This window comes from Macaca nemestrina, chromosome 8 (genome assembly GCF_043159975.1).
Source record: "Macaca nemestrina isolate mMacNem1 chromosome 8, mMacNem.hap1, whole genome shotgun sequence".
NCBI classification, from domain to species: Eukaryota; Metazoa; Chordata; class Mammalia; order Primates; family Cercopithecidae; genus Macaca; species Macaca nemestrina.
The window spans coordinates 131189355-131201778 of NC_092132.1; the positions used below are offsets into that span (position 1 = coordinate 131189355).

The 12424-nt window shown below is 53.1% G+C and overlaps 1 protein-coding gene across 1 annotated transcript; it reads right to left on the minus strand.

Annotated features, from left to right (window-relative positions):
- Positions 1 to 300: 300 nt before the first annotated feature.
- On the minus strand, positions 301 to 8250 carry LOC105482146 (R3H domain and coiled-coil containing 1). The gene is made up of 9 exons (XM_071067438.1): positions 8238 to 8250; positions 8028 to 8173; positions 7553 to 7680; positions 7035 to 7172; positions 5722 to 6322; positions 4726 to 4898; positions 3215 to 3285; positions 1733 to 1828; positions 301 to 607 (listed from the first exon to the last, which is right to left on the minus strand). The coding sequence occupies exons 1-9, from the start codon at positions 8248 to 8250 to the stop codon at positions 477 to 479; spliced, it is 1497 nt and encodes a 498-aa protein (XP_070923539.1). The 3' UTR covers positions 301 to 476.
- Between the last annotated feature and the right edge of the window lie 4174 nt (positions 8251 to 12424).

The following is a 12424-nucleotide window of genomic DNA, read 5'->3' on the forward strand; positions in this document are numbered from 1 at the left end:
GCAAGAACCGGCACTGACAGGTAACACCAGGACCAGCCCAGGGGTCCCAGAACTGTCCCACAGCACAGGCCAGCGGGCTGGATACCTGAACTGCCAAAGGAGTGTGGGCAGGTGCTACACAGCAGGTGCAACCCAGCTCCCAAAACTGGGCAGGCTGTGCACAGAGGCCCTGCAGGCCTAGCGGGGTTCCTCCCAGCCAAGCTCCTCAAGTGACCTTCCTTCAGCAGCCACAGGCCTGCACTGCAAGGTGGAACAGCACCCCCTAGCGTCCCCCACAGACCACATTTCAAAGCGATCACATTAGAACAATGTGAGTTTTTATTTTTTCTCCATTTGTGAGACTAAACTAAAGCCCACCACACCCCATGGTGAAGCTTGAGGGTGGCGCGGGGCTGCTCTGGCATCTGTGAAGGCTTATGGTGTTCGGGCACCAGCTACATCAGGGCGCAGATCCAGGCCGGCTGGGTCTCCAGGCCTCAGGGCGGCAGCGGACCCCGGACAGCAGGCCGCTCTTTCTTTTTGTGTTGGAGTCCCAGGGCCCGGGCCACCAGCCTCCGGGCCACCGTCACATTTGTCTGCGGCCTCTCCTTCACCAGACGCAGGAGTTCTAGAAGGAAAGCCCCACGGTGGGGACCTGAACACAAGGCCGTGGCTGCCTCTCCCCCAGCAACACAGCAGCCGTCGAGACCATCGGAGCCAGCCTCTCATGTGACATGTGTGAGGCCTGGGCCCACCTGTGCCTGTGGTGCGGCCGGATGCTTGTGCGAGGGGGCCCACTTAGGGATCCTGGCCCCCCAGGGGATGCTGACCCAAACCTGTTGCCTCTCCATGCCCTTGTTTCTCTGTCTCTACAGTGAGGGGGCTGAGGGGTTCATCCTGCACACCTCCCTGCTTTTTAGGGTCCTTTGGGAGGGATATCAAGTCAGGATGGAACACCCAGAGCTCACAAATATCCTGAGCTACGGACAGGATATTTACTGTTCCAAGAAACCTTGGACAGTTTTGGCTACGTAACCACCCATGAGAGCACAGCCGGCCTCGGCAGGCCTCTTGCAGGCCCATTTTACTAGTTGCTAGTTTGAAGTCATGGAAAACTCGTGTCTGAAATCTCCCACCATGGTTTCTGGAGGGGGAAGGGGAAAGGGAGGCGCTAACGGTTATCTGGTACCTTCTGTGTGCCCTCAGGGCTCCAGGCAGGTATGCCAGGCTCTCATTCAATCCTCCAGACTGAAGAGTCTGCTCATTTTACAGAAGAAGAAACCAACTCACACACTGAGTGACTTCCTCAGTGTCACTGAGGCCGACTGAAGTAACTGACAGAGCCATTTAGGGGTCCTCCAAAGCCCAGGCCCTTCCCGGACCTGTGGGATACGGTTTCCAGGGCCCTCCAGAAGAAAGAACCAGCTTTCCCCTGAGCGGTGCCCAGAAGAGGGTGTGAGCACGAGGGCCTCCCTGCACAGCAGCTGGCAGATGCCACTCCCCAAGGGAGACCCCTGCCCTAGACCCCCCTAGGCCTGCTAGGGAGGGGAAACCCAGCCCCACTGGCTACTGCAGCCCAGGGCTCCCAAAGAGCAGAGAAGTCAAGAGGGAAGAATGAACGGAGAAGACCCTGCTCAAACCAGACACGCACATACACACGCTCACACACACATGCACACACGCGCGCACACACATGCACACACGCGCACACACACACATAGCCTCCCTATCCACGGACATCCGCTTTCCTTACTTGGCCTCTGCAAGGCTTTGAGCTTTGACTGCTTGCTTCCCTGCGTGAGGGGCCGGATCTTGAGCACCGAGAACTCCCGGGTCAGAGCTTCAGCAGCTGCGGAGAGAAAGCAGGTGCGGAGTCACTCCCTCCTCCTCAGGATCCTGCGGCACACCTACCACCCCGAACGCCAGCAGCCGTGTTGTGCACCTGTTCGAAGCTCAGGGCAGGGCTGCTCCAACACCGCCCTGGATGGGCAAGAGACGCCTGCCGCCTGCTTGCCTCGTCCCCCAGAGCCCCACAGGCCTGCACAGGGACCCCTGCGCTCAGAGGACACTCCCACCCCAGGCTGGTCAGGGAGAGCACTGGTGAGGCTGTGATTCTGACATCAGAAGAGGCGGGCTCCCAGTTTCCGAAGCCCCAGGGCTAAACACAGCCTCTCCCCCTTTCACCACTCAGGACCCTCCAGGGAACATGTGTTCACCGTCCTGAGTCACACCTGGCACTGCAGCACCCCGGCTATTTACAGAGTACGGCAGAGCAGACCTGGGAGACGCTTCAGGTCCAAGCTGCCCACTGCTCTACAGAAGAGGAAACTGAACCCAGGGAACCTGCTCCCGCCGTAGTCTGTGGAGACCAGAACGCCATGGCCAACCCCGGCCAGAGCTCATTCCTCTCACAGCACATGGCAGCCTCTTGGCCTCCCTCCCTGCCTTTCTTTCTACAATCTCCCTTTCTGGGGTTTGAGACCCCACCGTGCCCTGTTCCCTCCCTAAATGCTGCCCCCTCCCTCCTGAGGACTGGACCCCACCAGCAGTGGTGCTCCCAGCCCCCGGCTCAGGAGTTCAGAAGGCTGTTTCTAGGAAGCCCAGCGAAGGGGGCGTGGTGTATACACGTTTGGTGTATACCAAGGTGTGGTGTGACAAGGCAGTGCAGGCAAGTGGCTGAGAGGGACAGGAGCACTGGAGTCATGAGGAGGCAGCGTGGCGCCCCCAGCTGTGGCACTGAGAGGCTGTGTAACTTGGAGTGTACCCCTGACACTCTGGGATCCTTAAGTCTCCCTAGCTGTACAGTGGAGGTAACCTGACCTATATCTTGAGGCCGAAGTGAAAATCGAGTAAGAATGTGTCTACTTGAACCATATGAAATCGCCGGAATTCAAATTCTTTTGGCCGTTAAAGCAGCACTTTCCTGTGCTTTCACTTAATACAGGGACCTCCGCTGGGCTTGGCCGGTGACCTTCCTCAGCAAAGGTCGCCTGAATCTGATGCCTTTTCACTGAAAGCACTAACACAATAGGAAAGGCTTCTTCATTAAGGCGCATTACTATGGGCCAGAGACTGCTCGGCTCCCCCTGGGTTTTAGGCTGGAAACAGAACCCCAAGAGCCCAGTGGCTCAGCTGAGCCTGCGCCCAGGAGATGGTGGCCTCCACCCAGGGAACCAAGAGTCCTCCCTCTCAGTGGGGATCCGAGTGAGGGCCGGGCCCACCGGGGGTGCCTTACCTGAGGCCAGGCAGGGAAAGATGCCGAGTGCATGAGTATCATCCACCCACTGAATCCTGAACCCCTTCTCTCTGTGCGGGGAGAGAGGAGACAGCACATTCAGGAAAGCAAGCGGTCAAACTCCTCTTCGAATCCCGCAGCCGCGCCCCCTCGCCTCCAGCCCACAGATGCCACGAGCCAGAGGCAAAGTCCCATCTCCTCGGGGACGGAGACAACCATTTGCAGCAAACTTCCTCTGAAGCCCGTATGGTTGGCTTCAGAAAGACAAACGTCACTCCTGTCAATATGTCAGGCAGGTCACCAGTTTCTAGAACTAAAGAAGCCAGGACTCAAACAGCTCATATGGCACAACACAAAGAAAAGACTCCTCACAGGCTTGTCTCAGCCAGGCCAAGGCCATGGGGTCTGAGGCTGGGGAAGAAAGGGTTTCTGTGGCGGGGGAGGGGAACAGGAGCTCAAACCAGCAGGGCCACCAAGCTCCTGTTGGCTTTCTTCCTATTGCTCAGGAAGGTGCCACCTACCCTGCAGCCTGTGAGAGACCTAAGGCAGTGTGGCCCTACCCGGGCTGAGGAAGGCACAGGGGCCCCAGCCTGGCTGCACCATCAAGGTAGAGAATACAAGCGTAGAACATGTTGCCCCTAGCCACCCCTTTGGCTCTCCTCCTGCTCAGGGGCAGAGCACAGGGGAAGAAGGCTTTAGGAAGCAGGGTTAACGAGGGCCATGCAGAAAGGGGTTTCCAAAAGCCTAGGCAGAGCTGGGCACAGTGGTGCATGCCTGTAGTCCCAGCTACTTGGGAGGCCAAGGTGGGAGGATCACTTGAGCCCAGGAGGTTGAGGCTGCAGCAAGCTGTGATCGCACCACTGCACTCCTGCCTGGGCAAAAGAGCAAGATCCTGTCTCAAAACAAAAGAAGAGAAAGAAAGCCTGAGCAGGAACAAAGAAGGGGAAGGGGAGAAGGCAAAATGAGAATAAAAAGGAAAAGAAAAAAGAAGGAAAGACAGGAGGGTCGATCTAAAGGCATGTGGGGAAGCTGAGGAGGAGGGAAGTCGTGTCTCTCAATGCAGACTCTGGCCACCATCCCAACCTCCACTCTGCCCCAGCAGGCTGCTCAGTGTACCCTAGAAACAGTTGCCACATGGAGCTGGCCTGTAGCCTGCTGGAGACCCACTGAGCAGCTGCTGGGAGGTGGGCAAGGGGAAGAGAGGGGGCTGTCATGTCCCTCAAGACTGAGGGAGGGTACGTGGGGTCCTGGCAGGCATGTGGCCAGGCAGAGGGGCTAGCCCAGGTCTAGGGCCTCCAGGGTGTATCTACGACCAACAAATCAGTGCTCTCTTTCCCCAAGGATGGCTGGCAGGGTGAACTGCCCAGGAATACAGAACCCAGGCAACACACCCACTTTCTGTCTCTCTTGCTGAAGCATTAAGGCACTGGGGGTGGGGCAGGCAAGCACCCCAGCTACCAAGCGTGTCCTAGCTTCTCTCTGAAGGCAGCACCTCCCCAGCCACCACTCACTGGAACTCAGAAAACGTTGCCAGCAGGTCCTCCGTCTTGAGCGCTGGTTCAAAGTCATAGATCTCTACCACGTGGGCAAGGTCCTTCTCTCCAGGCAGTTCCTCTACAAAGGAGGACGTGTCCAAGTGGATCTTCTCTATCTGAATCTCCTTCTTCGTCAGGTTGTCTGTGATCTAGGAGAGATCGGACCCTTTAGCAAGGGGAGCCTGGACACGCAGAGCTCCAAACCACTAGCCCGTGCGCTGAGAGCTCTGCGGGGAGAAGGGGCCCTCACAGCAAAAGTCTGGGAAGGGCAGCAGCAGGCAGGCTGGGCTGGAAGGTCAAGAAGCGTGGGTTTTACGGGAGGGCATTTACTTGTATGGAGTCCCCACTAAGTGACTGGCAATTACACACACAACGTTCCATAGAATCCTGAAAACTATATTCTAGAAAGCTGCTTTACAGATGGGGAAACTGAAGGCCCAAGAGTTAAGTAATTTTTCCCAAAGTTGCAAAGTCAGTTAAGAGGCAGAACTGGGCGAGTCCAAGACCCTTCCTTTCCCTGCTAGCGCTGTGATATTTGGCAGGTCTGTGGTCTGCATTCTTCATGTATAAAATAGCCATAAAAGATTCTACTCTCCCAACCGAACCCACAGCCAGTCTCAGGGGCAGTCACATGGTCCCCAGGAAACAAGATTTGTAAGATAAAACTTCAGGCTAAAGAGTAATTTCCATGACTGGCATCCATAACACATGACGATGTACTTGTACACAGAGTCCGTGACCTAGCGAAGGCTGTGTTATCTGGTTTTAGTTTCAGATGAGGAAACTGAGACTCAGCAACACAAAATAACTTGCCTAGGGTCAAGCAGCTCCTACATGGCTGGGCTGGGACCCAAATCCACACCTCCTCTCCTGTGTTCCCTAAGGAATCCCTGTCACCCAACACCCAGCCCTACCCATGGCCACACCCACCTCACCTCCGCCCTCCCTTTCTGGGCTCAAGAGCCTCATCACCTCCTGCAGCAGCTCAGTGTAATCGTCTTCCAAGCAGCTGCTGGGGCCGTCCTCTTCCACCTCCTCTTCGTCCTCTTCCTCCTCTGCCACGAGCCTCTTCTCCAGCGGACTCTCCTTCCCCTCTTCCAGGTCTAGCTGCAGGGTGGACCCAAACCGTGTGGCCGTCTCCACCCTGTCTCCCTTCCCTGACTGACTCTCAGGCCCCAGGGGCTCAGGGCCAACAGGGTCCGGCAGCGGCTCATTCTCACACCTTTGTCCTGGGCTCTTTAGGTCCTCTGATCCCTGAGTCATCAGCACAGGGAGTCCCTGATCAGAGTTGGGGTCTCCAGCACCAACATCTCCAGGTTCTTCTGGATCCCTGCCAGCTGGGGCCTCTCCCTTGAGCCCCGAGGTAGAGGTCAGCCCCCATTCTTCCTGCCTGCGCAGCACCCGGGGCACATACAAAGGCTGGTCTGGCTTGCGTCCACGATACCACCGGCCAGCCCGGGCACCTCGGGGAGCAGCTGCTCCTTGGTTGGAGGTGGGCCGAGGACCGTGGTACTTGCTGGGGTAGGAGGCAGGAGGGCGGCAGGGGCCAGAGAGGCCATCTGAACTGGGTACCCTGGAGCAGGAATGGGAGGAGGTAATCAGAGTGTATAGGGGCCCAAAGGAAAATGATTTACTAGAGCCACTTGTCATTCAGGAGTGACATTCAGGTCAGCATTAGGCGAAAACCACAGCCAAAATGACCCTCGAAAATCCCTTAGGAAGGCATCACAGTGGAGGCTGTCACTTTTGAACAAGCCCAGAGCAGCCAGCTCGCCCCTCTAGTGCTATGATCAAAATTAGAGATTAGTCCATCTTCAATTACACACCAGGCAGGTAAGCTTTTGCATTTAAGAATTAGGCTATCAGAAAAACATGTCACTTCAAACACTAGGATCACAGTCATTAAAGTATGATGCTCACTGTGAGATGCACATGGGAACAGAGGGGACCCAAGCCCAGCAGGGGCTTTTCTGGTCTCTGTGGGGCACAAGCTCACTGAGAGGAATGCTAGGGAGACCCCCCCACCACACCCACTACTTAAACAGATCTCTCTCTCTTTTGGCCCAACCACATAGCTGATTTTGCCAAGTGAATTCCACAAACTGCATATCTGCTCCACTGTTGATGCAAAAGGCAGCCCTGGTTAAGCGGCTGCGGCTAGGAATGGCAGCAGCCCTGGGGTCCCAGCCCTGGTTCCACCCAGCCCTGCCCTTCCAAAGGCTGACCAGCTGGCTGGCCGCCCACACACCACTGCTGCAGGCACTCCAAGGTGGGAGGCTACACACCTGATGTCCTGGTGACAGATGACCGTCCTCCTCTTCCAGCCCTCCCCAACGGAGAAGCTGCTCAAGAGATCAAAATTCTCTGCTGTTCTATGGATCAGGTACCGGAGGCGACTGGAGAGTGGGGGGAAAAGAAGAACCCTGGGGAGGGAGGGGAAGAAGCGCTGAGCAGGTGTCCAGGGCCTGACCCCTACCAGGTCCACTCCCAGGTTAATCGCGGATTAACGCTGGCCTCCCTTCCGCCCCCTGGGTCCCAGGTGGACTGCAAAGGATCTGAGCATAGACAGAGGTGACCGCAGGGACCCACAGGTCCCATCCGCCTCCCTGTGCGGGGACCCTTCAGTCTCAGGGTGATGCTCAGAATTACAAAGATGCAGCTGGAAGCGGCAGCTGGCGTTATGAAGACTAAAGGCCAAGGTCAGAGCCAGCTGCCAGGCACCACCTGGGGGAGGGCACACAGGCGGCTCGGGAACACTGCCCTTCCCAGCAAAGAGGCACCCTCGCCCCTCCCACGAGCCTACTTTGACAGCTGCTTCTGCAGCAGAAAGCGGTCCAGTTCCTCCTGGATCCGGTGGACGAAGTCATTCTCAGCTGAGGAGAGGAAGACACCGTCCAAGCAGAGAAGGGCCAGGGTGACAGGTGGGAGAGCCTGTAAGAGAGACGGGCAGGGCCGGGGATCAGAGCACAGACCCCGGGATCACCCGCGACCCCGCAACGCCGGAACCGAAAGGGCCTTAGAAACCCTCTGGTCCAAGTCTCGGCGGCGGGGAAGTGATGCCAGGGATCCCCGGCAAGTCAGCGGTCAGGGGAGGGGTCTCCTGGCTGCTGCCCAAGGCTCTCGTCCCCGCCTGCGGTCAGATGCTGAGGGTGGCCCCACACCCTGCGCTGCGTTCCTTCCCGGGGCTCACGAGGGCCTGCTCCGCGCAGCCCAGCTGCCCCTTCCCACCCGGGAGCCCGGGGGCCGGGAAGATCACCCCCTAGTGCCGCCGCACTCACCACGGCCTCTCTGCGCTTCGCAGCCGCCCTCGGCGTCCCCAGGGGCCAGCGCGCCCGAGTGCCCCAGAGAGGCCCGGGCCGCTGCGGAGACGCAGCGCCATCGCGCGGCCTGGGGGAGGTAACGCAGAAACGGGAGAGGGCGTGTTCTTGTCACCTATTGGGAGGGGGCGCACCTGCCACTAACACGAACCGCTTCTCCTAGAGGGACACGACTAGCTTTCATATTCGTGGCAAAACCAAGACCCAGAAAGGTGAAATAACTTGCCCCAAGTTGCACAGATAGTACATTCCAGAGTCTTACTTTGAGCAAAGATGGGTCTGATTCCAAGATGGGCTTTTTTCTTTTTGTCCTCAATGTTGGCACAGTCTTCCAGGATCAATTAAGTTCAACAAACACTTTTGTTCAGCTACTAATAGGTTGGTGCAAAAGTAATTGTGGTTTTACCATTAAGTAAAAAACTGCAATTACTTTTGCACCAACCTAATAGTGCTATATGCTAGCTAGCGGCGGTGCTAGAGTTTCCCATTCATTGTTCCCCTCCCCAGGGACCTAACAGAGGAATAAAGAGGAAGGAAGTTTCTGAGCATCAGATATTCCAGCACTCTTGCCCATCATTGCCCTTCCTTCTCCCGCATTGATGTCACCTGTAAAAAAGTCTAATTCACACCACAGTGGCACTGACAAGGCATGCTAGCCTTGTGGGTTACTGGGTTGGCCAGTCACTATTGCAGTGATTTGCAGCTCAGCAACCTGTGCTACTTTGCTCCATCTAGAAATAATTCCAGCGTCCACCTTAAATGGGGCTTAAAATTCTTGCCATCAGACAGCCTGTGGGATGGATGATTATAATCTAGGAGACCAGGGTTGAAATCGTTCTGTTCCCTGAAAGTAATGAAAATGCAATCCCTTGGTCACTCTGAATCTGGAAGCACTCACCTAAGGGCACTTAACACCTAGGTTTTGGTCAGGGGTGGGGCAGTCTGAGTGGGCTCTGACATAAGGTACAGGCAGGATGGGGGAGGGAGGGCTGTCCCTCAAAAAGCTGACTGGGAGAAGTGGCTTGGGGATGGAGAAATGGAGAAAAAATTAGATGCATTTTGCTGTCTCACATTTTTCCAAAGCATTTCTAAAAATGACAGTGGAATTATATTATATTTACAAAACCTATCTTCTCAGATACCCAGCAAGAAGAATAAAAAAGGGCCTAGAATAAAGACAAAACTGAAGTGCAGACAGAACTCAGGTAGCTGAGTCATGAATTTCCTTTCTGAGCATGGTTGTGAGAGGAGATTCAGGAGATCTGACAGGTCCCCCGTGCCTAGACTGGAGGGCATTCAACTCCAGGGGAAAAAGGATGAGCAGGGGGCACCCGTTTGGATTCTGGTTCCACCAGCCCTACCCACACTCCATGCTGGCTTAATGGAAGTGGGAGCAGGCCACACCGTGGCATTGTTTTGTCTGCCCAGGTTCCCTGGACTGGGCACGTGAGGCTGAGAGGCAAGTCCACTTAGCACCACATGTTTTCTCTGAAAACACAGGCCCAGCTTTTTTGACAAAGTCGCTGTACCTCCCCGAAATGGAGGAACAAACCCAAAACCCAGGAAGCAAGCTATGTCCCCACCTCTTTAGAGCTGGGTCATGCTATTGAGGTGTTCAACAAATTCAGAGAGAGACTCAGTAGGAACAAGCTCCCGGGGAAGGCTGCCCAGGAATCTAGTTTCTAGTTTCTACCAAACCCTCTTTAGGCAACTCAGAGGTTAAACAGGAAAAAAGGTATCAGTGTCCAGGTCTCCATCATGGGTAGAGGTTATCTAGAGATTCCTAGATAAACAGGGAAGGGAGTCAAAGCACAGCTACCCACACCTTTGGGGGCAAACAGCAGGTAAGGCAGAATGGTCACCGTTCAAAGGTGAATAAATGCAACAAAAGCAGCACAAACGATGGGCAGAATTTCGAAAGAAAGAGAAAGAAAGAAAGAAAGAAAGAAAAGAAAGAAAGAAAGAAAGAAAGAAAGAAAGAAAGAAAGAAAGAAAGAAAGAAAGAAAGAAAGAAAGAAAAGAAAGAAAAGAAAGAAAGAAAGAAAGAAAGAAAGAAAGAAAGAAAGAAAGAAAGAAAGAAAAGAAAGAAAGAAAGAGAGAGAGAGAGAAAGAAAGAAAGAGAGAGAGAGAAAGGAAGAAACCAGAGCAAGGAACAGATACAGGATAAGAATATTTTGGAAGACTCTCTTGAGAAAACAAGAAATTTCCAGTTAATAACTGCTTCACACTCTCAAGGAGGTCAAAGCCTGATTTCCATGTTCAATGCGTAAGCTATGAATTGAGATGAAAGGAAATTGTCAGAGCTATGGAAAGACGTGAAAGAGGCAATCATGTTCATCATCAAACCAGCAAAGCTAGAGTCAACAATGTTGAAAACCGGTGATATGGAGTAAAGGCTTACAAAAATCAAGATAGTTGCTACTTATTGACATAAAGCTTGCCATACAAATTGCACTTTAAACTTTGTAGCAGCCCTCTCAGATGAAAATTATTACCCATATGGTATGGGGATAAACTGAGGTTTAGCCAAAGGAGACCCAGAGAGTTGGAACTCAAACCCAGATCTAGCCTGTCAACCCCCTGCTTTTCAACACCCCAAGGTGAAGACTCTCCAACTTTAGCATGTCATTACAATTGTCTTTTTTTTTTTTTTTTTTTTTTTTTTGAGGCAGTCTCACTCTGTCATCCAGGCTGGAGTGCAGTGGCACAGTCTCGGCTCACTGCACCCTCCTGGGTTCAAGCAATTCTCCTGCCTCAGCCTCCCAAGTAGCTGGGACTACAGGCATGTGCAACCATGCCCGGCTAAATTTTGTACTTTTAGTAGAGATGGGGTTTCACTATGTTAGCCAGGCTGGTCTCAAACTCCTGGCCTCAGGTGATCTGCCCACCTCGGCCTCCTAAAGTGCTGGGATTACAGGCATGAGCCACCGCGCCCAGTCTAGGATTATCTTAATCCTGTGGCCAATAGCCAGGTACCAAAGTCAGGGGTTAAATAAATTAGATGTACCTTATCAGTGGGAGAAGCAGGCTGGGTGTGAGCTACAGAATTTTACCCAAAACTGGAAGTATAATTGAAAGATTATGAAAGGATTGAATCCAGGGCACATGGGGTAGCAAACGGCGAATCACAAGGTCAGGAGATCAAGATGATCCTGGCTAACATGGTGAAACCCCGTCTCTACTAAAAATACAAAAAAAATAGCAGGGCGTGGTGGTGGGCGCCTGTAGTCGCAGCTACTCAGGAGGCTGAGGCAGGAGAATGGCGTGAACCCAGGAGGCGGAGCTTGCAGTGAGCGGAGATCATCACACCACTGCACTGGAGCCTGGGCGACAGAGCGAGATTCCGTTTCAATAATAATAATAATAATAATAATAATAATAATAATTCGCCAGGCATGGTAGCGCATGCCTGTAGTCCCAGCTACTTTGGAGGCTGAGGTGGGAGGATCATTTTTGCCTGGGAGGTTGAGGCTGCAGTGAGCTGTGGTTGTGCCACTGTACTCCAGCCTAGGTGACAGAGTGAGACCCTGTCTCTCACACACACACACACACACACACACACAATGTAAATGCAACAATATTTTATTAAAACACAAGAAAATGTGAATCTACAGATTAAAATGGTGTTCTAGAAAATAAACATATAAATAAAAGGTTGATCCAGATTATGGTAAAAATATTTTCTCTGAAGATTAAAAAAATGAATTTTGATTTAGGCAAAATTCAAAAGAAAAAAATTAAGTGGCTGACAGATTTTTCCTAGCAACTCATCTGCCGGAAAACAACGGAACAGTATCTGTAGAATTTTACATGGAAAATGTTAAGACTGGAAAATCCTGTAAACTGTGATGGCAACAGAAAGATATTCTCAAACCTGCAGTCACATTCTGCCAAGAGAAATGGAGTGATGCTGGCCTGTCAGGTGGAGACGCCAGGCCATACTGGCAGACACTGTGTGGGGACAGCCTGCCACGTGTACCGCATAGCTTAACTCAAAAGACGTCTTGCAAAATCCACAGATAACTGACTTTTTTTTTTTTCTCTAGTGAGCTCTTCAATCTCTTCCAGCATAGATCGCCCAGACTAGCCTCTTTGATAACCTCCAGCTAATCATTAGAAAAATCACCCTGTCTAGGCTGGCACCTTTTTCTTCTTTATCAGTCCTCGCATTGGTTTGTTTGTTTGTTCGTTTAGGTCTTTGTCCCTTGGTAAGAATCTAATGGCTGTTTCCTTGGTGTGCTTGTGAACTAGTTACCCAGCTAACGAAATATTTCTGAGTTATGCTTTGACATTCACGGTCCTTCCTGGAAAGCCACTGGAAGACATGGTCCCGACAATCAAGAGACGAATTCAGATAT

Coding starts and splice junctions, on each gene's coding strand:
- LOC105482146 (XM_071067438.1), bottom strand. Junction 7,681..8,027: donor CGAAGCGCAGAGAGGCCGTG/GTGAGTGCGGCG, acceptor TCTCTCTTACAG/GCTCTCCCACCTGTCACCCT. Junction 3,286..4,725: donor GCAACGTTTTCTGAGTTCCA/GTGAGTGGTGGC, acceptor CTCCCCGCACAG/AGAGAAGGGGTTCAGGATTC.